The sequence below is a fragment of the Rhinolophus hipposideros genome (genome assembly GCF_964194185.1).
Source record: "Rhinolophus hipposideros genome assembly, chromosome: 23".
Taxonomy (NCBI): Eukaryota; Metazoa; Chordata; class Mammalia; order Chiroptera; family Rhinolophidae; genus Rhinolophus; species Rhinolophus hipposideros.
The window spans coordinates 41,917,902-41,943,841 of NC_138069.1; the positions used below are offsets into that span (position 1 = coordinate 41,917,902).

At 44.0% G+C, this 25,940-nt stretch overlaps 1 protein-coding gene across 3 annotated transcripts; it reads right to left on the reverse strand.

Annotated features, from left to right (window-relative positions):
* Nucleotides 1–361: 361 nt before the first annotated feature.
* Nucleotides 362–25,682, reverse strand: LOC308491365 (small integral membrane protein 10-like protein 3). Of its 3 annotated transcripts, XM_081034848.1 has the most exons (3): nucleotides 25,566–25,682; nucleotides 23,204–23,281; nucleotides 362–2,179 (listed from the first exon to the last, which is right to left on the reverse strand). In XM_081034848.1, exon 3 carries the CDS (start codon nucleotides 2,097–2,099, stop codon nucleotides 1,311–1,313), a length of 789 nt encoding a protein of 262 aa, XP_080890974.1. In that variant the 5' UTR covers nucleotides 2,100–2,179; nucleotides 23,204–23,281; nucleotides 25,566–25,682; the 3' UTR covers nucleotides 362–1,310. The 3 variants fall into 3 exon arrangements, with proteins under 3 accessions (XP_080890974.1, XP_080890975.1, XP_080890973.1); XM_081034849.1 differs by lacking the exons at nucleotides 23,204–23,281; nucleotides 25,566–25,682 and adding an exon at nucleotides 12,049–12,489; XM_081034847.1 differs by lacking the exons at nucleotides 23,204–23,281; nucleotides 25,566–25,682 and adding an exon at nucleotides 12,049–12,187.
* Between the last annotated feature and the right edge of the window lie 258 nt (nucleotides 25,683–25,940).

Here is a 25,940-nt window from a genome sequence, read left to right on the forward strand (position 1 = left end):
TCTGAGCACCACCCTAAAGGACCACAATACACTATTTCATTACATCCCAGGAGGAAAGTGAGAGGTAAGTTCCGACCTAGCTTTACATTTTGTTTTTCAAGCTTCTGCTTCCGGTCTCGTAAGTCAGCAACCGACTTCACTGGAGCTAAGCGACCTTTAAGCATTAGGAAGGCTGCACTAATAAAAGTCAAGGTAAGGGCAGCCGGTTGGCTCAGTTGGTTATAGCGCAGTGCTTATAACACCAAGGTTGCCAGTTCGATTCTCACATGGGCCAGTGAGATGCACTCTCCACAACTAGACTGAAAACAATGACTTGACTTGGAGATGATGGGTCCTGGAAAAACACACTGTTGACACTACACACATAAAATAAGACATTTATTATGGCAAAGAACAAATTTTATTTTTCATTTTCCCAAAACACTAAAATAGCACACAGCATAGTAATTTAGCACACAATATAAACTGATATAGGTAATCCATAATCCGAAAACAGTTAAGTCTTACTTTGGAATTCCTTAAAAACTTACTCTCTTAAGTGACCTTTATCCAAAGTTATCAACAAACAACAAAAGGAGTTATCTCAGAAAAATCTTAGTGTAAAAGAGACCTCAACTCCCAGAAACTGGACACCTTCTATAAGAGAAAAACTTGATTTGCCTCTGTGACCGACACAATACACTCTCACCAGCACTGCTGTTTCAGGTAACACCGCTAAGGTCCCTAGTTTAACAAACGTTTATTCTATGAATGGGTTTAATATTGCAACTCTCACCATAGGGCCTCCTTTAAAATTGCGTTCCAAGTGGAAGGAAAAGGATGTGAGGAAAGGAATACAATTTTGATGCAAACCAAAATCATTCTCCAAAATGCAGAAATGGGAACAGCTCAGCATCAACTCAGCAAGGCTTAGGGCAATTACAAAAGGCTTTTACAAACACCCCCTTCCGTTAGATGTTCGGAAAACCTGCAGACAGGACCTGGGACGGCAGCCCTTCAGCATGGGTGCGGAAGGTGCATTGAGCACTTTCGTTCTACTCTGATATTCACACAGGGTGTATTCATGTTCTCTTGAAGTGGTTTGCCAATCCTGAATGTCTTTCCAACACAACTTAATGCCCTCACATTTCCTCCTGCACCCGCCAGCCTCCCGTGAGTTTCAATTCCACTCACTTTAAGTTTGTCTGGTCATGAAAACCAAAGCCGGAACTTCACACCCAGCTGCACTTTTGCATCCAGACTTACTGGAAAGAAATCATTCTAAGACAATTGAAAATTAATCTCACCACCTTTATTGTTCGGCTTGTACCTTAATTATGGCATAAACACTTTGCTACTTCTAAAGCTTGTAGAGCCAGTGACCGCAGTGTTATCCACAGATGGTGTGAGGTACTTTTTACACCTGGTAGCACTTTCTTGTATTCTACTGTTTGCTCTGAAACCACGGGCTCGGAATAACCAAGGGAAACACATTCTGTCCCGTTGCTCGGGGAGACTTCAGGATGCAGGCGCGGCAGTGTACCCAGGACCGAATGCAGGCAAGCCAGTTCCAACTCCGAGCCTGGCCCCTCAAGAAAAGCACGCGGTGGTTCATCCTCAGGGATTCCCACTCCTGACCGTTTTCCACAACATCGAGGTCCTGATCCCCGAGGCTCTCCTTTGCAGCACTGTCCTCTGTGGCTGTCAGCGGCCCCAGGCTCTCCTCCCAGCCAGGCCCTCCCCTGGGCTCCCTGGACACCACAGGAAACCCCGGCGAAACCTTCTCTTGCAGGAGCAAAGAACAGGTCCACAGTCTGGCTCCGAGCCACTGTGGAGGCGGAATTTCTTCTTACTGATTCTTTCAAATATGGAAACACTTCATCGCCATCATGAAGCAACAGGCTGACCTCCCTCAGATCATTTTTCATTTCCAATGATAACGTCTGACTTTGTGCAGTTTCATTTTCATCAACTGCAGGCTTCTTTATCCGGCAAAGTGACCCTGACGGGCCAGGGCTCTCCTGCGTTCTTTTAAGTCTACATAGCAGTTTGTCCAAATCGTCGCCCTCTCCCTTCCCTCTTGCGAGGCAGGTGCAGGGCGTCCCTCTTCCGTCCCTCATGCTGTGTTCTCTGATGCGGTGAGCCTCAGGACACGCCTTTGTCAGACAGCGAAAGGTCTTCAATGGATCTCAATATGAACCTAGAAAAGATAATGGAATTAAAGCGCTATAACGAAGAAGAGTCTAAGGGAGGCTACACACACCAGAGCATGAAGACCTTTCAGTCTCTCGGACGAAGGAGCCCTACATTTTGACAAAAAAACAGCATGACAACCTACCAATTACAGATCACAACAAAAAGAACAGTACTTTATGAATGCAGATGCCTAAAATTACTTAAAAATAAGAAACATACATGCTTAGGCTGTGTACTTTCCCCAGCAATATAGTTATCTGCATAGGTTCAACAAAAACCTGTCCTCTCTTGAACCGAGATATAATTGGATGACTTGATTATGCAACCAAGGCCTTACTTGAAGCGTGCAATTTAAGAATGACTCTAGTGTGACAAGCCACTTGTTAGGAATCGAAGTCGACTTGACTTACAGATCCAGTGTCTACGAGAACCTCCCAGGAAAGCCAGCCTGGAGGGTCCTGGCATACAAGACCCCAGCCCCAAGGTTAAGGAGGGTCACATGCTGGCAGGTCAGGAGCCTCAGTAAATTCTGGGGCCTTGATAAGAGAAGGTTTCCCCTGAACTTGTAGGCCCTGCAAGTAAAAATATGGTGGAGAAAACTTCTCAGGCTTACTTCCCCCACTCTCAGACTAGCAAATTCTAGAGGCTTTTATAATCCCAATCTGAAATTTCGCATGAAAATTTCTGGACAGCAGCTGATCTGTGACCTCAGCAGCTGTCCGAGAGCAAACTTGAGATGGCCCATCCATTAAGTCTTGCTGCCCTCACTAAACCTAAAGAGAACAGCCGTTTTCTGTAACCAGCAGTAACCTTCCTTTGACATTATGATGCCCCAGAGGGCATCTGTCAGACAAGACTTGTGAAAGCGTTGAAACGGACCAAACACAAGACTGCTGGGTGTGCTGCCTAGTGCGTCCTCTGCTTCATCTAACTCTATAGGCCCTTCTGCTTTACAGCTCCCTCAGTTGTAGGAGACTTAACAAGGGAGGCAAATGATGGCTTTTCCAAAGAAGTGAAAATCAATTTGTCTGGAGGGATGCAATTGATTATAGTCCTGTGGAGACTGACCAGCTTTACATCTATTTGTCAATTCAGTTTAGCATCCCTGAATACATGTGTATTTTGCCTAAATTCTCCTTTAAAATGATTAGAACATCTTACGAGTTCCCTCATTAATTGACGAGAAAATTTTTGACAAGAAATTTTTTTGACAAGAAAATTTATGGTTCCTTTAAAAAATAACCATAACCCCAGAACATTCATAGAAAGTAAAGAGATATATAAATCACATTCAGTAATTTTTCTAGGAGGTAGCCTAAGGAGCAGCAACCTAACCAAAACACAACACCTACTGGGGAGGAGGGAGGAAGTGTGTGAGGTGGACGCCGGGTGGAGAGAGCTCAGTTATATCATCTCCTACAGTAAGACAAAGACAGAGCCCACGAGTGAACAGTCAAGAAGCAACAATACAATCACATAATTCAGAGACAGAGAAGTCACCACTGAGAGAAGCAGCTGTAGCAGAAAGCGGCTGGCTGTGGGATAGAGAAATGGAGGCAGGAAGCTGCTTAATCTTGTGGAACTAGGTATGATTGCATAAGCATGTAAAATTTTTAGAAATGTAAAGAGATTACACTAGGAAGAAAACAAAGGAAGCAAGTCGTATTGTGGGCTGGAGCTGAAGATGGGAGCCAATCAGGGGACAATAAGGAGACACGGTCACCGCCACCAGGAGCTTGGACTTCATTCGGTAGGTAACAGAGAGACACTGAGGAAATTGCAGCCAGGAAATGTTGCTAGGTCTGCATTTTAGACTAATTACTCGGGCTGCAGTGTGGCGGCCAGACTGGAAGGGACTCACATTAGGCCAATTAGGAGGCTAAGCCAACAGTGCAGGAAAGAGGATGTAAGGAAAAGAGGGGAGAATTTTTTTAAAGATGGTGACTGACTAGATGTAGAAGAGGGTGAGATGTAGGTTTCTTCTGACTTTCAATTCTGGGTAATGAAGGTGTCTGAAAATGGGGAGGAGTACTCGGGACACACAGAGCTCAGGGGGGGTCAGAGCTGGAGGCCTCCATACAGAAGTCGCCAGCTTTGGGAGGTCGATGCAATGACGGCCCTGGTATAACAAGCAGAGAGCAGACAGACCCAGGCAGGTACGAAAGCCAGGATCTCTGAGACCTAACGACCTGACGGACACAAGGCCACCAGAGCCACCAGGGAGGGAGACTCAGTGTCGTAGACGCCGACTGCTTCAGAAAGGGGGTGAGATGTGGTTTTTGCACAAACAACTTAGTTACAGGGAAGTGCTGAGAACCTACCCACAGTCCTCTGTCCAGCAGTCATTACATGGGGTGACCTCACCTCAAGGGGCACGGGAGAGAGTATCAGGACATCTCAGCCTAGTTCATCTCTAGCTCATCCCCCATTAACATTTTCTGTTTTATAATATACACCATATTCTGGTAGAGCAAAATACGGACTTTATAAAGAAGTATATATCTGAGAAGCATGCTCAAAACTGTTTATTGATAGAAGTGTGACCAATAATCTATATAACCACTGATAAAAATATATTTGAACAGTTTAAACCAATATACAAACATAAGGTGTAATTTTTTAAATTGAGATATAAATGACATACATTGTGTTAGTTTCCGATGTACATGATTCAGCATCTGTATGTATTGCAAAATGATCACAAGTCAATATCCATCATCATGCATAGTCACAATTATTTTTTTCTTGTGATGAGAACTTTTAAGAGGTGCCATTCTTCTGAGCGTGAATTCCGGCTACAATCCAAAATAATACTTTCAAAGTTCACCAAGTCAAACATAATTAACTTCTCTTGACACTTCTCTCAAATTAACTCTCCAAACCATATTATTTCAAACCTTACATTTATTTTACTGATTTGAAATGTACTAAGGATGAAGATTTTCCTGAAATGAAAGTATTCCCAAATACATTTTTAATACATACTAAAATAGGTGTGTTTTTTTTTGTTGTTGTTTTTTTAAAGATTGCTTTAACCGCATTTTTACATTTATTCTTTGAAACATCACAGTAAAACATTTAATATCTTCCTCATTATGCAAATAGGTAAACCAGATTTCAGAGGATTGAAAGGGCATGCCCTCGGTGACACAGCTCGTATAAAATTGGGACCAAAAGCCAGGTTTCCTGACTCGAGTCCCACATCCTGCTCCCAGGACCAAAAAATAGGTTTTTTTTAAAAAAAGAATCTTAAGAAAAACAGGTCATTTAATATGGGCCACCTCTACAGAAAATTAGTTTCTAACCACTTTTGTTATGTCCTTGTACAAGGAGTTGGTACTGTTCAGATGATGAAGTATTCCCAGAATTGTGTTAAAATATTTTAAATAAGGCACCAATAATGGGCACCATTAAAGTAATCATGTATTTAATGATGGAATAAATTGTTTGCTGAAGATCTTCTGGTTCTTTAGTAAATTTCATTGTAAACTATGTATTTAATTCTCTTAACAAAAATGCTTCAGCAGGTCAGTGAAAACATTCTGACTCTGAGCCCTCAACTAGCCAGCTCTTCTGATTAGACTGTTACACACAATACTGATATTTTTGAGAGCCAGAAATAAATTTCATGTAATTTATAAACATGTAATCATTTGTGAAATATTTTGTGTAGTTTCTTCTCACTACACTACATACATTGGCACACGACATGGTACCAAACGAAGTACACACAATTATGTAATGAACGCTTCTCGGCCGCGGCTACGTCATCATCTCCCACCCGTGCTAAGTCTACAAAATGATAAGCAGCATAAATTATGGGATACAAACTTGTCCACTAAAACTGAGACCACTAGAATAAAGGAAGGAGTCTATTTTGAAGTTCAAGACAGTATGATTCAGGAAAAATAAAGTCAGTACTGGGAGTCGATTCCTGAACTAGGTCCCTCATCCCTCCCCCGCCCCCTCCCCCGCCAAACGCAAAGATGGCAAAGGTTGAAAACGGGAGCCTAGAAGCCAGGTGTGCGTAGAGAATGAGGACGCCTGCGTGTGCCCGGGATCCAGGTACAGACAGGAGAGTCACCTTCCACACAAATCCCTGCCTGCTAGAGGCAGCTGACCCGCTGTGTGACAATAGGCCTGACCCACTTAGGCAGCTGCTGCCCTCTTGGACTGCTGTCACCTTCCCTTCCCTCACCTGAGCTATTAATGGCCTCAGGGAGCTGACGGTCTGGACACCACCACTGTGTAAACTAAAAATACCCCAGCCTTGACGCTTCAGAAAGCCAGCTGGCAAGGGGACTGGGAAGAGACACAGCTACACAAGGTCGCAATGACAACGGGCTTGGAGCCGGGTCCTGCCGTGTCATGGCTCACAGACATACTCCAAGACCGTCCTGGCGTCCCCGCTTTGAGATGTGGACATCAGGACACTTCCACACTGCTGTGCTCGTGACGGGACCAAGGAGGGGGCCCAAACAAAGTGCTACTCAGCTAGAGGACGAGAAATCGGAAGGACTCAGTCCTCTCTACAGTGAGCTGAATCATAAGCAACAGTCCTAGTTCCTGTTACTAGTCACCTGTTACTAAGTTCCTCTTACTAATCACCTGTTCCCTAGTTCCTCAGTTACTAAGCAATTCCAAATCACACCTGCCCTCACATAACGAGCTGTGCAGCTCCCATGAGCCACCACCCCGAGGCCTCCTTCCGTCACCTAGATGCAAACGTGCCTCGCTCACTCTCCGAGGGCCAGGCTGTGTCCTGTCCCAGGTGGGGCCCTCAGGAACCCTCTTTTCTCAGGATGCTGTAAGAACCCAAGTGTGAAAGCACCTAGCAGCTTTTCTGACCAGCATCCTGTGGACATGCAAGCAACAGCAACTTTTATCACTATCCTCATCAAGAGTGCTTTAGGGAACAAATGACAAAATGCTGCTGAGGGCTTCTGGATAGCAGAGGGTACACAGGTGACCACTGGATAGCAACGTGAAAGTGGCCTAAACACAGACCAGCACATTTCGGGGCGGGGGGTGGGGGGGGACAGAGGCCGAGGCCCAGGCTGCAGCGGCTGAGGAGTGGGGAGCAGCCAGAGGAGCCCCCACATCACAGGAGGAAGCACAGTGCAACCTCAGTGGAGGGCAAGCTGGCAGTAACATCTAAAAATGCGAACAACCTTCCAATCAGGAGTCTACTCCCGTGATTTCCTGGCAGCAAGGGCTCACTGGGCCCCCCACCAAAGCCAAGGGCAGGGGCAGGTGCCGGTTTCAGGACTGTATAGACAAACCGGGCTCTGTCTCCTTAAAGTTTGCTTTCCAGTGAACACACATACAAGGATTTTGCAATGAAACCTTGACCATGCTGGTGCCTTCATCTTGGACTTCTTAGTCTCCAGAACTGTGAGAAATAAATGTTTGTTTATGAGCCACCCAGCCTGTGGAAGTGAAGAAACACAATCCTTCTGCACAGATCGTTTGAGAAGCAATACCCGCTCCCTCCTGAGTCGGGACTGGTCCCTCGTCCAGGAATGCTCCCCCATGCCCAAGTATGGACAAGCACATTTATGACAAAACTTTTCAATGGGATAATACCACATAGATGATTTACAAACTTACTTTTCTTTATATATGGTGAGACATCTCTTGGGACATTAGTACACATAGATAGAACTCATACACTTTACTATCTGCATGAACCATTATATGATTATTTGTAAGACTTTAAAAACTTGAGTCAAGGATACAGGGGTTCACTGTACTTATTCTTTCAAATTTTATATAGGTTGAAAATTTTTCAAAAGTTTATGAACCATGATTAAAGCATTCACGTGAAAGACAGAAAAGATTCCATAGTATTTCTATGTTTCCTATATTTGGTATTTATCAACTCAAAGTATACAGTTGTTGATTATCTTAGAAGCCAGAACAAACCAGGTTTACCTGAACTCATGCTTAAGCTTTTACAATGCTTACAAGCTTTTACAACATTTTCTTGATAGACTATAATTTCCCCCGATCTCTTCTGGGAACTCGCTGTAATCCAAGCAACAGAATAAAACTCACTGGAAGCTGCACTTGATCGTGGGAAGAAGATCTTGGGATCTTTGCTATTGTTTGAAGTTCTTCAGCCCTTAGTAAGATAATTTCATCAGAGTCAAAGCCAAAGTCCTTTCGGTGCCTACAAGACACCATGTGAGCTGCCCCCTAGACCTCTCTGACTCTCCTGCCACCTTCTCCTCACTCTCCAACCTCCTTCCTGTTGTCCGGGACACACAAGGATAGCCTAGCTGTAGGGCCTTCTCTGTGCAAAGCGAAATACTCTTCTAACGCAGACATCTCTGAAGCTAAAGCCCCCGCCTCCTACAAGGTTTTGCTCAAATGCCATCTGATCAATCAGCCCCACTCTGACTGCTCTATTTAGCAGGCAACCAGCTTCCCCATCCCTTTCCTGGACTCTTTTTACCTGATTGGAATGAATGAGTAGATTTTCAAGTGATAGGTGAACACTGAAACATACAGAGCTGGATTTAGAAAGTCATTCAGAAAAAGAAGATGACTAGAGAGACACTGGAAACAGAATGAGGAGAGGGGCTGCACAGAGGGAGGGGCACAGAGGGAAGGCAGGTCCAGGCGTGGCCAGCACAGGGCCATGTGGCAGAGTGTGACAGCGCCGGAAGACAATAAAGACACTACACTGCGATACTGTCATCAATCCTCACGACATCTCCTCTTCTCCAACTGTTCTTTCTTAGGCCTTCTCTTTTATAATAACAGTTATAAGAATCTGGGTGACCTGGGGCTAAAGCACTTGATTCTTCCCACAGGCCACATAATTGAGAAGCTATAGGCATGACTTGTTGAATTATAGTAGGTTCTCAGTACAATTTTTCCTCTTGCTTTTACTATATTTAGAATCTGGTATGGATTCTCATTTTTTTACTGCCATGTAGTTCAAACTCTGTATAAATAAGGAGGATGCTAACGACCCAAGAGTATTTGCAAGGCTTATTTGCAAACAATATTTTAAAATCATAACACTTTCCAAAGTCCTTTGGCATCTATTTTCTCATTTAATCATCTGTCATATAAAAGAGAGATCAACGTCCTTAGAATGTCTTGCTGCCCGATACACGATGTGGGGGTTCTACGTAAACATGTGGGAAATGGGAGTTCTTGGTCCCTATTACTCGTGAAACAGATTCCAGCAGCCCTGCAATGGAAAGGATGGGCCGTGTTCTCGGTAAAAAGAAGGCAGTGAGCGGGGCCCATCCCCTTTACTCAGATTCTATTTCCTGTTGCACTTGTCCTTTACCAGAGACCAAAATAATTAAAGCCTCACATCAGGTAAGTTAGTGATTTTCCACAAATGAACAGAAGCTCCAAACCTGCAGGGGAGTTAAAAGTAGCAGATATTACAGTAAAGAGACACCCCACTCCCACCCTGACCCCTTCAGCATGTGAAATGGCAGCTGCCGTGCTTGATCAAGCCCAAGATCAAGCCTAAAATCCTCATGCAGTTCTCAGACAGCCCTGCCCCAACGTACCTACCCGGTGATCACCTATCTGTGTCCCCCTTCCCCACTCACACCTAAACTGACTACAAAAGCCCACATTTCTGCCGGAGCATTCAGCTCCCGCCAGTCTCTAAAAGTTGTGCCATACCGGGACTATTACTTGGCATCAAGTCCACCAAGCATCCATTCTGGGCTTTTGGGATTGGTACACCTAGCTCTCCTGACTGCCCACACCACTTGTTCCAGAGCCAATTTCCCTCCTTCAAAATGCACCTACCCTCAGTCATTACAGTGCACATCCTGTTATGAAATTAGTATTTGAATAACCTTACCAGAGATGATCTCCCTGCCCTACAAACTGAGAGATTTGGAACCCTTTATCTCTTAATGCATATGAAACAAACAAGCCTTCGGCACTCTTGCAATGAAGAGAGCAGGTTAAACATCACACCGATATGGGTGAGCACAGAAGTCCTTTGTGAAATAAGAGCTGTGGTGGCAGAATGGACCAGCCTTCGAAGAGCCAGGGAAGAGCTGTGTGTGCAGGGCCCAGAGGCAGGAAGGGGCTTGGTGCATGCAGAATAGACAGGAAACTGAGAAAGAACAGGAAGCAGGGAGCAAGCCAGGTGACAGGTTATGAAAGTAGAATCAGATCCGCAGGTAAAAACGTGTGAACTGCATTCTGTGTGCAATCAGAACTTTGGGTTTTGTTTCTCTAACCGCCCAGTGGGGAACAGGTGCAGGCTACTGCAATAGCCCAGGAAAGTGATGTGATTCCCATAGCCTGGCCTAGAGCGGTGGTCATAAACGTAAGTGGATATATAAGAAAGGTGATTTTTTTTTAATGGTACAAAACTGATTTTCAACACGATGTACTGAGTTTTCTCTTATAGTCATTCTTGTGATTTCATAAATGACTGCAAATTATTAATGTAATTCTAGAACAAGAATTTCCAAAGTGGGAGCTTGGGGGTCAAAATATAGCCTGTGGACACATTTTTTTTTTTTTTTTTAGTCCATGAAGTTTTTTTTTTTAATTTATGTTAATTTGATATCTAAAAATCAGGATTTCCAATTTCTCTTGAAAATCATTAGATCTGGCAAACAACAAAAAGAAATCGGCCAGAGCATAAGTTTTCTGTTAGCCCTGTCCCCACACTCAGCATCCTTCACTCATTTATACCACCTGCTAGAAAGACATTTGAGTTTTCTACTCTACTAGTCTGGTACCACTTGAGGATGCCACAAGCTCTTGCTCACATAAAAGTATCTCAATTTGGACCTTGAAATAGAGAGGCAGGGTCATCTCATTTCACATTCACACAATTTTGATCAATAGTTGCTTTTAAGTTTTATGAGGCCTGCCATCACCAGTGACAGGCACCCAAAACCTGAAAGTCCAAGCACGGGGACAATTCCATTCTGAGACAAATGAAGCAGAAGGAAAAAAAGGACAACACCTGCTGAGTCTCAACACGACCTGTTCCTACTGCTCAGACTCCCTCATTTTGCACGCGGGAGAGCAACACAAGTACTGTTAGAATGTAAACTCCAAGGGGGAGGGAACTGTCCCTCGCCCATCACAGAGCCTGTGCCCAACACCCAGCAGGTACTCCAAGACAGGTAAATGACATCCAAGAGGAGCTTGGCACTTGGTCATCTATGACACACTTGGACAGGAATAATTCTCCCTCTGACAATTCTCCATTCCACTAGAAAAAGGCATCTCTAATTCAAGGGATGTAGGTATGTCGGTCATTTATAACAAAGGTGAGCTCCAGGGTGGTGTGTGTGTGTGTGTCTACTATTTCACATCTGAATTGTTTCAGGCCGCTGAGCCTTTTGAGGCTCTTCTTCTTCCACCTCATTTTCCCTCACCTTCACCCCCACCCCACTTCTACCCCGGCCAGGATCTATCAAAACAATTAACATTAATTAATCCATGCTAAGTTTCAAGGATAATTTTTCTCCCCGAAGCTTTGTAAAGTTCGGGAACTAGAAAGTCAACCATAATGCCACCCCCCACTCCAAGCCCAATTTGTCGTTTTTCTGGGCAACAGTTCCCGTTCAGGGTCAGGGCCTTTCCAGCCAGTGCCAGCTTCCACCCCGGCTCCGCGGACCCCCGGCCCGGCCGCAGGCCCTCCGCCCCTCGCCCCGGCCTTGTGCGCAGAATGGGGATAATAACCTCAGCGGGTTTGTCTCCCGTGGGGTTGCAGGAGAAATGCACGGTGCTTGGCAAACCCTCAGCGCCCAGCTTGGCATCTCATGACAGCGTCTTCTCCGTCCTGGGCGCGGGGGCAGGACCGCGCTGGGTGGACCTGCGCTCGGGGAGGGTCGGGGGAGGGGGCGGGCGCGGCTCACCCACCTGCAGGCGGACGTTGAGCATCATGGAAGCCACGATGTAGAGGTAGGGGAAGTTGATGCGCAGCCGCCAGGCCAGGTCGAAGAAGATGAGCAGCGTGCGGGTCAGCCCCTTGCAGAAGACCCCATAGGAGCGGGCGGCGGCCGAGCGCGAGAGCCGGACAGCCAGGCCCGACAGAGCCGCCGCCATATAGACCCGCGCCGGCAGCCAGCCCGCCGCGCACCGACCGGCCGCGGACCCGAGCCGCCCGGCGCTCCGAAGCCCGCCCGCCCGCCCTTTAACAGGCGCCGCGTCGCCCCTGGGCCTCCGCCCCGGCTGTTGGCCCGCGCTCCGCGCGTAGAGGGAGGCGGCGGCGAGGCCGGCGGGCGGGCGGGCGGGCGCGGGGAGGGGAGTCCGCGCGTCACCCTAGGGGAAGCGCCTCGGAGCACCGCCTGCTCCCAGCCCAGCCACCAGGCCTGACGTCACAATGCCCTCGCCGCGCCTGCGCGCCCTTGCCCCGCCCCAAAGTCCGACCCGGGCCCGCCTCCAGTCACCTTCCCGCAGGCGAGATGCGCATGCGTGAGAGGGCGGCCGTGGGAGGGTGGCTGATACGCTGTCTACGGCCGCCCCCTAATGGTAAGCAAGAAAAAAAAAAGGAAGATGAGTGAATTAGCATTGGAGAGTCGCACAACCCCGTGAATGCACTTAATACCGTAGACCTGTACACTTAAAAATTATTAGAATAGTAAATTTTATGTTATGTATGTCTTATTGCAATTGTAAAAAGCAAACGAAGGGAGGCTTCTTGGGGCCAACGGACAGAACACTCTCCCCGTGTAGATTTCTTGTGGTCCCCAGACATGTCAAGTTTAATATTTTAATAATTATGATATTAATTAAAGCCCCTGATGCGAAAAGTAAAAATATTGAAACTTCCAAAACGTCTGCTGTTCTGGGTTTTTTCGGGAGGTTCAACAGTAAGTTTTTACATTACTACTTAAGCATATAGGTTTCTATTACAGGTTTAGATAGGGAGAAGGTAGAGACCGTACTTTTAGTTCCACACAAAGTATTTCACGTTATTACTTCTGCTCTCCAAGGAGAAAGTGTGGGAATTTGCTATAGGTGGGACAAAAGAATTTCATCGATGAAATGAAAAGCAAGTCTTAAATCCTTTAAGAAAGCAAAGAGTAGAAAGCAACAGTGTGAAAATGGATTTAAGTGTAAAACCTTTTGCCCCAGAATGGATTTGCAATAATAATTTTTAAAAGTCATTTAAAATTTTTCTATCCCTAAATGAATTCACATTCAAAATCATTTTTTAAAATTTTCATTTTATTGATCTATAATCCAAAGAAGATTATAAATCACAGAGGACATTTCTAGTATTGTCATTATGGCTATTATTTAGCATTATCATTTTTCTTTAAATGCCTTCTGTATAAAAAGAATTGTATTCTTTGATGGTCAGTCATCCGATATTGCCATTATCTTTCAAGCCAAGCTCATTTAAAATAGATGTTTCAGGGAGTTTGGCTTTTGGCTAGTTTTATTATTATTGAAACAATATTTTTCAAAGTATTTGCACAAACCTTTAGTTTCTCTTACCTTTGCAGCATATTTTGACACATTTATCGACATTGAAAAGCTCTCTTCCCTTCTTTTGTAGGCTATTTTTTCCTTGCAGTGCACAGTGGATGCTATCTTTGAAGACCGCACAACACATGCTGCTGAATTATCATGGTTGTTCAGGCAATCCTTCCCCAAAGTAAAATGAACACTTCTTTATATAGTATTTAGGAACATAATGTAAACATTTTAAAGGATAGTCTCCAATGGAAAATTTGCCAAAAGACACAAAATCAATCTGACAATGTGTGAACAGGTTTGGAGATTAGCTAAATTTATTCTTAGGCTTGTAAAGATTTCAACTGGTGGAGAACTGGCAGCCCTGTTTATTAGAATTATGCAGAAAGACCAGATGGGCTGTGGCAATGTGAGATTTATATATATCTTCTCTCTGGTTACTCATTTCTTTGTCTCTAAATGCCACTAAGGTAACGAGGCATTTTTAACAAGGCTCAGACCTTTAAGGAATGAGATTTTAAGCAAAGAAACTAACTTTGATGCTGGCCAAAGGCAAGGGAATGTTAGAAAGGGGAGTGCAAAGGTGAAGTGATAAATGTCAGCTACAGGCTTGTGACTGAGGAAATCGGGGCTGTCGAGAGTGTCTACCTGCATTTCCTTGCTTGCTGTGTCATATTGTTACTTTTAAATATTTACATCTCCACCCTCTTCCTTTTCCTCATTATTGTATATAAAATGAATTGATGTTTGTTACACTTCTTTGGTCCATAAGTTGCAAAACATTGAGATGGGCCTGAAGGAAGTGGTCCTGGACTGGGAGGTATGGTAGCACCTGGACCTGATTCTGTGTTTATCTCCTGAGGACAGCGTGTATGTGTTCCTGGTTGAGTGTGAGATTATGATGGTTACATTATGATGGGTGGGAGGGAACATTTAAAAATTAAACGTGTGGAAATGTGTGCATGTGAGTACCAGGCAATGGTGGGTGTGGCAGGACCTGATCACTGTCCTCTAGGATCCACTCTTCCTTAGGGGGTAATAGAATTTGTAGCAGTGACTACATTTCCCAACCTGCACTGCAGCTTGGTGTGGGCCTGTGACTAAGTGCTGGCCAATGGGGTGCAAGAAGTGTGGTGGCTTCTTGAAGAGACATCATCAAGAATCATCCTAAAGAGACTACTGGGCACTCACTCCTCTCTTTCTCCATCCTGTGCTTGGAATTTAGATGTGCTGCTGGAGCTCCATCTTGGTACATGAGGAATGAGCTGGGCCCTGAGACTTCATGAATAAGAGGAACATACCGGCGTTATTTGCCTCTGGATTTTTACATGAGAGAAATAAACCCAGATCTTTAAGCCGTTGTCACTTTAGGTCTCTGTCATTCGCAATGAACCTACCATGTTTCCCCGAAAATAAGACTGGGTTTTATATTAATTTTTGCTCCAAAAGACGCATTAGGGCTTAGGTTCAGGGGATGTCATCCTGAAAAATCATGCTCGGGCTTATTTCCGGCTAGGTCTTATTTTCGGGGAAACACGGTAGTCCTAACGAATGCAGTGGCTATCTTTTGGTTCTGCCTGCCCAGCCACAACTTCCCATTCTTTTGGGGGACTTCCTCTACCCCATTCCTTGTGGTTCTAGTGGGCTGTGAGTCACTGGGTCCCTCCCTTTTTCCCCAACAGAATGGGCAGGTAACCAACCCACACCAACCAGAACACCCCTCCCTTGCTAGGAAGGGAAACCTGAGTAGAGTGGCACCCTCAGGCAGTAGGTCTGTTATTGTGATGTCAATATCCCAAAAAGAAGATCCTTGGGGACCCCAGAGTGGCCCTGGATCCTGTCATTTTTGAGTCCTGGTTACTCCACTTTTCCTTTGATTCTTGAACTCACCAGAGTTCTTCCCATTAATATTTCTTTCTCTTTTTTTCTTAATCCATAATAGTTTTCTGTCCCCTGAAACTCAAGAACTACAACTGATGATATTCTCCCACCATGCCCTTGGAGCCACTCGTAATGCTGATAGGCTGGCTATAAATTCCAGGCAGGAGGAAACTTTTTGGAGGTGATGGATATGTTTTCGGCATAGATTGTGGTGATAGTTTCAGGAGTGTATGCTTATCTCCAACCTCATCTTATAGACATTAAATATGCGTAGCTTTTTGTATGTCAATCATACACCAATAAACGTTTTTTAAAAATGTTGGATAGGACATGGTCCAAGGTGGGGGGAGGCACAGAACTTCCATGCCCTCTCCTCATGGAATCCGGGCATGCCACCCTCCCAGGAAATAATATGTTCTCCAAGCAGGAAGTTCCTCTGGCCTCATTGTTTCAGGGTTTTCATTCCACAGGCACGATTGATTAAATCACTGTCACATGACTGAACTCAAGCTCTAGTCCCTCTCCCCTCTCTGGAGGTTGGGGAGTGGAGCAAAGGTTCCAAGCCTCCAATGCTTGCTTGGTTTATGCGGTGACCAGCCCCCTCCTGAAGCTGTCTAAGCACCAGCCATGAGTCACCTGGGCATAAACTCAGTGCTACACAAGCATAAACTCAGGCATGGTTGAAAAGATCTTCTTATGAGTCACAAAAGACACTCCTATCACTCAACAAATTCCAAGGGTATTAGGGACTCAGTGCCAGGAACCAGGCACAAAGACCAAAGGTATTTTTTATTATACCACACTTCCTCACTCAAGAACCTGGCAGTTGAGGCCGGCTATTGGCTGGGTCCTCAGCTGGGGCTGTCATTCCAAGCACCTGTACGGGGGCTTCTCACGTGGCCTGGACTTTCACACCGTTTAGCGACTAGGTTCCAAGAGCAAGCTTCCAGGAGATCCCAGGCAGACCCCTGGCGTCCCTTCTGTCCTAGACATAGTTCTGCCCAGCTTCAAGAGAAGGGAGCATAGATCTCATTTTCAACGGGAGGAGTGTCAATATCACTTTGCAGGAAGGGTTTGTAAGATAGGAGACCTATCCTACACCTTGGAAAATACAGTTTGCCGCAGCTATGGAAATCCAACCAATACCTGCCCTTTTGGATCCCGGCCAAATATCATGTCTTCCTGCAGATTTGCCCTCACTTCTATCTTCCAAATCAGAAATGGTTTCTTTTTGTGATAGCACTCATGGCTTTATTACACTGGAAACTCCATGAGGGCAGGGACGGGCTCTTTCAAATTTTATAAGGAAAGAATAAATGAAACAGCTTAGTGTGGTGACTAAGACAGCAGGCCCTGCCTTTGGTTCAAAGTGCCATTTGCCAGAGACTGGATCTTATGCAAGTTACTAAAGGTCAATATGCCTTGATGTCCTCATTTGTGATATGGGTATAATATTACTATCTTTTATCCATGGAGTAGTTTTGAGAACTAGAAATAATACACGAAAAGCAAATACAGTGCCTGCTAAGTCGTATGTGTTCAGTGGTTAGTGGATTTTTTTCTTGTTATTAATTACTATTAATTATGATAATAACATCCTCTTCAATACACACACTAATAAATGTGACGGTTAATTTTATATGTCAACCTGACTGAGCCATGGGGTGCCCAGATATTTGGTTAAACATTATTCTAGATGTGTCTGTGAGGGTATTTCCCGATGAGACTAACATTTGAATTGGTGGACTGAGTACAGCAGAAGGCACTCTCCAGTGTGGGTGTGCAGCATTCAATCCATTGGAGACCTGAATAGAACAAAAGGTGGGTAAGGGAGAATTTTCTCCCTCTGCCTGTTTTGGAGCTGGGACACTGGTCTGCCCTTGGGCTGGAACTGATATTATTACCTCTTGTGGCGTCAGTTCTCAGGCCTTTGGACCTGGACTGGAACTATCAGTTCTTCCGGGTCTGCAGCTTTCAGAGGGCATATCATGGGACCGCCCAGCCTCTAGATTCACACGAGCCAATTCCTCACAATAAATCTGTCTCTGGGTAGATAGATGTAGATATAGAGACATATATCCTATTGGTTCTGTTACTAATCCAGTAAGCACTAGTTCACTTTTATTCATAGCATTTATCAGTATATCTGAAATTATATAAACAAATACAACCCATAATGTTTATTTCAGGAGCAGCACCGCTTTCACTTTCACCATAACCTAAGAGATGGTTCTCATAGAGGATTAGTAGGTGAGATGGTCAACAACACCCGATGATGGGAAGGAATGGAACAGAAGGAACTTGCACAGACATCTGTGATGGTCCCTCCCGGCAGGGCCTCTGTGCCTGAGTAGCACCAGCATCTATAGACCTGCGCTGTCTTGTAACCACTTTTGAAATTTACATCAATTTAAATTTAAAAACTGATACTCAAATTCAGTTATTGGAGAACTTTTAAGTATGTTTAGAACAACTTGGATATGGGAACCTACCTTTTCAATAGTAAATTTTACAAAATCTAAAGGCACAGCAAATATTTCTGGTGAACACTTAGCGCGTGAATTAAAACGTGATAGAAGTGTAAAACATCAGATTTCAAAGACTTAGTAGCAAAAGAAAGAGTGTAAAAGAGCTCAATAATTTTTGTGCTGATTATATGTCCAACTGATCATATTTAGCTCTATTGACTTAAATAAAACATGAGATTAAGATTAACTACATTACTGCAAATTCATCAAATTGTAATATTAAATATGTACAGCTTTTTGTATGTCAATCATACCTCCACAAAATGGTTTTAAAAAATTAGTTGCATTAGTTTCCTCTTGCTTTTTTTTTTTTTTTTTAATGCTGCTACTAGGACATTCCTGTGTAGCTTGCATTATATTTCTACTGGACATTTCCTGGTGTGACACACCACATCTGGGAACGTTGGCTAACAAAGGAGCAAGCAGCAGCTGGCTTGGCGTTGGGAGAGTGTGACATCATCCTAACATCTCTCCCGCCAGAATTCTGGGCAGGGCTCCAGCTGTCCAGACTTCAGGGCTAAAACCGATGAATGTTAAGGATGGGCCCAGGCAAACAGCCTGCCCTTGGGTCAGAGAATCTCTTACTGCCCAGGCCGAGGCCCTGCTGGCCCAGGGAACCACTGGTGTTATCCTCATCTTACCTAGAAGTTACCCAGAGATGGTGGGCAGAGCATAAAAGACAGGGACAGAATAGTATGTAAAGTTTCAATGGTGACCAAGAGAAGAACTAAGATAGTGATACATACAATAAAGGGGAAATGGTAGTATCAGTGAGTTAAATCTTCATTTATCACAAAGCCAAGAGATAATGTTGGCAGCTAATCAAACGAAATAGTGGTATCCGCTTATTATTCAGAGATACAGTGGAAATCACTACAAAAGTCCGATATGGTTAAAAGTGGTTACCTCTAAACTGTACATGTAGGTATAATGTTCTTTTCTTTAATTTGTTATATTTCAAAATTTCTGTAAAAAAAAAAAGTGGTTGCCCCTTAGGGGCAGATTTGGGGGCAGAGAGACCCAAGGGAAGGCTGGGCAGGTGACCGTGGTCTTTGGTGTAAGCTCTGCTGTACTAGTTGCTATTTTAACAATGTGAATGTGTCTTTACTTACAAAAAATTCCAATACAGTAATGTGTGGCTGGTATAGCTTGTTCCTCCTCACGTTTATAGCCCTGGCTGGAATTGTGGGCACAGAGAATGGAGAGCACAAGGTTTGTGTTCATTGTGCAGATGGGCAAAAGAGCTTGGTGTCTTAGCAAAGCCAGAGCCCACGGTGGAGAACCTGGGGCATTCTTGGGCTCCTACCCCAGCATTCCTCCCACTATGTCACACTTTCAGCATAAAATGTCAGCAAGGCTGATGTGATAGGATTACCTATCCCCAGGTAGCCATTTCTTTGGGACACTGGGTGCTCATAATTGAAGGAATCTAGGTCATATCCTGGGGCTTCGCTTCTTTCCATCAAGAAGGCAAAGTATGTTCACACACTTCAGATCTATTTGATTTCCTTTTTGAAATCTCTTAGCGTGAGTGTAATTATTATTCCTATATTTTTGAGTAGGAATACAATTTTGCACATAGTATTAAATTTGAAAGGGCAAACAGTGAAAAGTCTCCCTCACACCTCTTTCCCCACGTCAGCACCGTTACCAGCTGCCTGTGCCTCTTTCCAGAAATATCCTACCCATCATGTATCCATAAGCATGTACATATAACAGAATTTTTCTTATTTGAAGAATTTGTAGTATTTTTCTTCATTGCAGCCCACAAGTATCAGAAGACTCTTGCCAAGTTGTTACTTAAAAGAGGGGCATGGTGATAAGCCCTCACAAGTATGCACACACACACACACATTCAACACTATTAGCCACGAGGGCGATGCAAATGAATGAAATACCCCCTAGAAAACCGCCAAAGTGACTAAAATCAAAAGGACTGATTAGGAAAAAAAGACTCATAACACCAAGTATTGGAGGTAATACTTTGCTGATAGGAATATGAAATGGGACAATTACCTTGGAAAAAAGTTTCAGTTTCCTATAAAATGAAATACACCTAACCTATGACCCAGCAATTCCACTCCTAGGCACTTACCCATGATAAGTGAAAGTTCACATCTAAAAAGATATACAAGAATGTTCTCAGTAGCTTTATTTATAATAGCTCAAATTGGAAACACCCTAGATATCCATCAACAGGCAATCAATAAACCGTGATATATCCTATAATGTATTATTACTCAACAGTAAAAAGGAAGAAATTTCTGATATACACAAAATGAATGAATCTCAAAAGCATTATGTTGAAAGGAAGAATTCAGATACAAAAGAGTACATACTGTATGATTCTTTTTATATGAATATAAGTCCTAGAACAGGTAAAATGAACCTGTGAAAATGACCACACCGTTGTTGCCTTTGGAAATGGGTGCAGAAATTGGGAAGAAACATGAGAATTTTCCTAGGGTGATGGTCATGTTTTATATCTTGATGGAATTTGCATTACACAGGTGTATATATATATTTATCAAAATTCAGTGAATAGTAAATTTAAGATTTGTGCATTTCATTGTATGTAAGTTTTTACCTAAAAAAACAAGTGAACTATAAACTAGTATAATTAATTATACGTATGCTGAAATGTTGAAAGGCGAAATGTACTGATTTCTGTCATTTGAAATGCACCAAAAAATTAGATGAATTGTTTAATGGATAAACGGACAGATATGTAATAATGTGTAGTAAAATGCTAATTGTAAACTTTAGGTGGATATATGGATGTTCATTGTACATTCCTTTCAACTTTTCTGTGTGTTTGAAAATTTTTATAACAAAATGTGGGGGAGTAAAAGAGAAATATACCAGGGAGTGTAACCATTCAATCATGAAGTACTTCTCTATTGTCTTATTGCTACCTTCTCGCTGTTATCACATCCTTGCTGTGCCATCAGAGCTGAGCTGGGCAACAAAAGTGCTGGTTTGTCTTTCACTATCCCTGGCTGATCACGGGAAGTGGCCAGGAATACAGACCATGTGTGGTTTATGGCTACAAAGTATCCCTGCTCCAAAGTGGGTGGGTCATACAACAGTCACCATGGGGAGGTGCACCGGAAGGAATCTGCTCTGTTGTAGCTCCAGTTTCTGCCTTACAGCCACTTTTGGTTTCTTTCTTCCTACTGGAGGAACTCATGTTCCAGGAGCTTCCTGGGATATGGTGTGTGGGAGGTTAAACGTTTGAGAATTTGTCTGAAAACATTCTCATCTTACCTACCCACCCACTTGATCAATAGTTTGGCTGTGAGTAGGATTCTTGGTTGAAAACCATTTTTCTTCAGAATCTTAAAGGCAATGTTCCACCAGTGTAACTGTTGGGAAACCTGAAACCATTCTATTTCCTGTTTCCTTATAACTTGTGTTTTCTCTTTGGGAGCTTGTAGGATCTTATCTCTTCCCATTGCTCTGCAGTTTCACAATGGTGTACTTAGGGGTGGGTCTATTTTCCTTCACTGGGCTGGCACTTTCCCTTCAGGACTGGGAAATTTCCTTGAGTATATTCATGGATGTTTTCCTCCTTTGCTTTTTTGTTCTTTTTGTTCTTCCTTTTCTATTATAGGATATTATTAGGATGATTGGGCCTCCCAGGCTGGTTCCTTAATGTTCTCATTGTTTTCTATTTTCTATCTCTCCATGTCTTTTGTGTCTTCTGAGATTTCTTCAATTTGATGTTTCAAACCCTCTGTGGTTTTTCCTGCTAGCTTGCTTTTCCAAGTTGCTCTTTTTTTTTTAAATCATCTGAACTTTAAAAAAATTTTAAAAAACAGCCCTCCCTTCTCATTCATGGGTGAATTATCTTATCTGAGATATTAATAGCCTTAAAAAAAAAAGTTTCTGGCAGGCCCGGTGGCTCAGGTGGTTGGAACTCCACGCTCCTAACTCCGAAGGCTGCCGGTTCTATTCCCACATGGGCCAGTGGGCTCTCAACCACAAGGTTGCCAGTTCAACTCCTCGAGTCCCGCAAGAAATGGTGGGCATCGCCCCCTGCAACTAAAATTGAACACGGCACCTTGAGCTGAGCTGCCACTAAGCTCCTGGATGGCTCAGTTGGGTGAAGCATGTCCTCTCAACCACAAAGTTGCCGGTTCCACTCCCGCAAGGGATGGTGGGCTGTGCCCCCTGCAACTAGCAACGGCAACTTACCTGGAGCTGAGCTGCGCCCTCCACCACTAAGACTGAAAGGACAACAACTTGAAGCTGAGCTGCGCCCTCCACAACTAAGATTGAAAGGACAGCAACTTTACTTGGAAAAAAGGCCTGGAAGTACACACTGTTACCCAATAAAGTCCTGTTCCCTTTCCCCAATAAAAAAAAAAATCTAAAAAAAAAAAAAAAGTTTCCTTTTCTCTGCCCTGTTTTTTCCCCCTCAAATTTATTTATTTTGATTTCTAGGTTCCAGTCTGGAAGTTTCCCTCATATATCTTTTAATCCATCGTTGTCTGTTGCTGATCAGAAGTGGGAAACTGAGAGTTAATGGGCTGCTCTGAAGGAGTGGGGGCTTCCTGGAGACCCCTTCCCATGTTGGGGTCTGCCTTCCAGTCTGCCCTCCTACTCTAAAGGGCTTCAGGAGACGTGAAGGAAGGGGATAGAGAGGTTCCAGATTCAGCTCAGCCTCCTAAATCCCTTTGTTTTGTTTTCCAGGCCCTGTGTCTCCCCCTCCAAATACTCTCTGGTTTACCTTCTCTAGAGAGGAACCTCTAGCGTTTTGTAAGAGAGGAGGAAGGAGGACACCTTGCCTGTACGTGATAAGAAGCGATGTAGACTGTCTGCGGCTGCTTCTTAGCTTTCATCCCATCTTCCTCTCCCCACTCTCCCATCACCCCCACTTCCACAGGTACCTGTTGCCTCCAGTGCCCAGCCCTTTGGTGATTCTCTGGTGAAGAACTGGTGTTGCTTGGCCTTTCCCACTGCTAGTCTAGGTGGCTAAATTAGTTTCAACCAGTCTGTCCCCTCTTTCCAGCTTCCAGTATCTATTTTCTCTATACTTGCTGTTCTAGGATTATGTTTGTTTTGTTTTGTTTTATATCCCTTTCCTGACGTTCTAGTGGTGATTTGGGTACAAGTGAAACAAGATACTTGCATGTAATGCATCATGTTAAGTTGGAAATGAATATTATATGTTCACTTACCTATAAAGCATCTCCCCAGCTAGAAGGTAGACTCCCTGATGGCAGGGAACTCTTTTGTTCATTTCACACTTCCAACACCTAGACAGTGAATGCAATAGAAAAAAATGATTGACCTGGGATAATGGAACTAAGTAGGCTATAGGATTGCATATATAAGAGGCACTTGAGAAATAACTATGTAGCATATTCAGAAACACACATGGTCTAATATTTGCTTATTTAGTTTTAACTTGAACTTTTTTGGACCATTGGTCACCATGGATAACATTACAATAAACACTCAAAGCCAAACTTGGGGAAGTTTTAAGTTAACTAAGTTTTAGCTTAAAGCTAATTTTCACATATGGATTGTACATTTGTTTTGTTATTTTATAGTCACAGTCCAAAGTCTGATATGGTGGACTTTCACTTTATCAATCTACAGAAATAATGATCTGAATGTGGTTGTGTCATGTATTGGCTGAACAATTCATGTCCTGTCATAATAAAGTCCATACTCAAGGCTGTCTGTAATCCAGCCTGTGATTACTCTAGATTCTAGACCTGGGACAGCCAAGTGTTTAGCTCCCTCTGTGTCCCATCTGAAGACAGTCCTCAGCTTTCAACTTCCAGGACTTCGTTCTCTCTGTGGAAAACTCTTTTCTTCTTCCTCCATCAAGACCCACCAAAAATCCTACACAGACCCATCTTTCAAGTCTCATCTCTTTGATGAAAGCCTTATTAGAGTGAACACAGTTTTGGCTTCCTGATAAACACCGTATTTGTACCCCACACATAGTACTGAGCACAGTGGGCTTGCTATTCTAGCAACTATGTCCTTATTTGGTTCATTTACTATCAGGCCATAATGCAACCACAGCATGCAAATGTTTGTATAATTGAGTTAAATTATTGACCTGAGGCCTACCCTTTTATTTGCCTCTGGTCCAAAGACATGAAGGTAATTACACTTAGTTTAGGTTTGTCATAGATTCACAGGAAATTTTTATCAGCAAAGGGGACACTGTTGCACTTGAAATTTCAACTCCTTTTTAAGGGAGTTGTGAACTTTATGAACAGAGTAAAAAGGAGATGCCCTTTGCCCTAGGAACATGTTTCTTTTGAAATAATTGCAAGACAAAAACAAAAAACAAAAGGAACTCTTAAAAAAAATTTGTGTAGAAAAAGCCTGATTTCATAAAACTGTTACAATACAGAGCAACAGAGTGAATTATACAAAGAGAAGGCCTAAAAGATGAAAATATCAGTGGAAATCAACTCCCCTGGATGGTCCACTCTCACATAGGGTTGAGGGGAGTGTGAAGCTTGCAGGGGGGGTGCAATGTAACAGTACCAAAGCTTTAAAAGCACTCACCCTCTATTAAGCCAGTAACTCCGTTTTTGGGAACTGTGGTTTAAAGAAATAAAGCTATAAAGATCGTTGCACAAACATGTTCATCCCAGCATTGTTTGTCAAATGGGGACAACTCAACCCTCAGATAATAGAGGAATGCTTAAATTATGGTACATGTGCATAATGGAATGACTAGTAAGCAGCCATTAAAAATGTCCTAATGATTCAGTATGACTTCACAATGCTGTTTAAAACATGTTCATTATGTACATAAAGCAACAACTGAGCAGAAGTACACCAAAACATTGGCACTTGAATGGTCTGCTAACAGAACATTATCTCCAGAACTTGGTATGAAGTGATGAGAAAAATTCTGCGATGGTCTAAATTAAATTATAACCGGCTGGAAAGTGAGCAAAAGAGAAGAGTTAGCTTGTTAGTAGCTGGGGGCCAGCTAAGAAGACTGCTCACATTCCTCAGTGTAGGTTGGAACTTTTAAGTTCCAGGTGGCTATTTCCACAATTATCTAAAAGACATAGTAGCCAGGTGCCATCAAACCCTCCACTTCTTGTTTAAGCATGAGCTTTCTAGAGTGTTGCCCACCACTAATCCAAAGAAGCAGATGCTTCTTCCTCATGGGCTCAGTGCCTGCCCCAGAGCTAGGTCTGCAGCACCTTCTCCCACCAGCTTTATCTGTAGCCAGTGTAAATTCTTTCAAAACAACCTACATCTTTCTTCCCCAGACTGTTTCCCTAAAAAAGCCGGTTGACACCAGGATGGCGGACATGTTGCCTTCTCCACCTGGCGCGGCCGCTGGTGGTTTAGAATCTATGCCCCAGGCCCCGGTCTTCTTTTTTTCTAGCTAGCAATGACCCAATAAACCCTTGCTTTTAAAATGACTTTGAGCCGTGGAAGTTAAAATTTCTGTTCGACGAAAGCATAGGGCATAGTAAGTGCTCAACGCATTCAAAATAACAGAAAATGCATTCGCAAGGGAAGAAAGTTCAGCACATGTGGGGCTTAATGTACCTCGGTTGTGTCTGAATCATGGTACCGCATGTGGTCTTTAGAGTTTGGGGTTCCGAATTTTCTAGAAGTGCCTGTCCACGTAAGTTACGGTCATCACACCGGATGGACAGACCAACGCCCTTGCGCGGGCCTCGGGCGGGAGTCGGTTGGGGCGCCGGGACCGCGGCGCTGGGACCCAGGGCTCCCCGGACCCTGCGCCCCTCCCCGGGCCGAAGCCCGCCGGCCGGGACCGCCCCGCGCCGTCCGCGCGCAAAGATGGCGCCTCGCGCGCCGCGCCGGAGCCGAGCGCTCCCGAGCGCCCCCGAAGCCGGGCGGAGCCGCCGAGCGCGCCGGCGGGAGCGCCCCGCCCCGAGCTTGGGAGCCGCGGCGCGGGCG

Excerpts from the sequence above, each read along its gene's own strand:
- LOC308491365 (XM_081034848.1), bottom strand. The coding sequence starts at position 2,099 with ATGAGGGACGGAAGAGGGACGCCCTGCACCTGCCTCGCAAGAGGGAAG.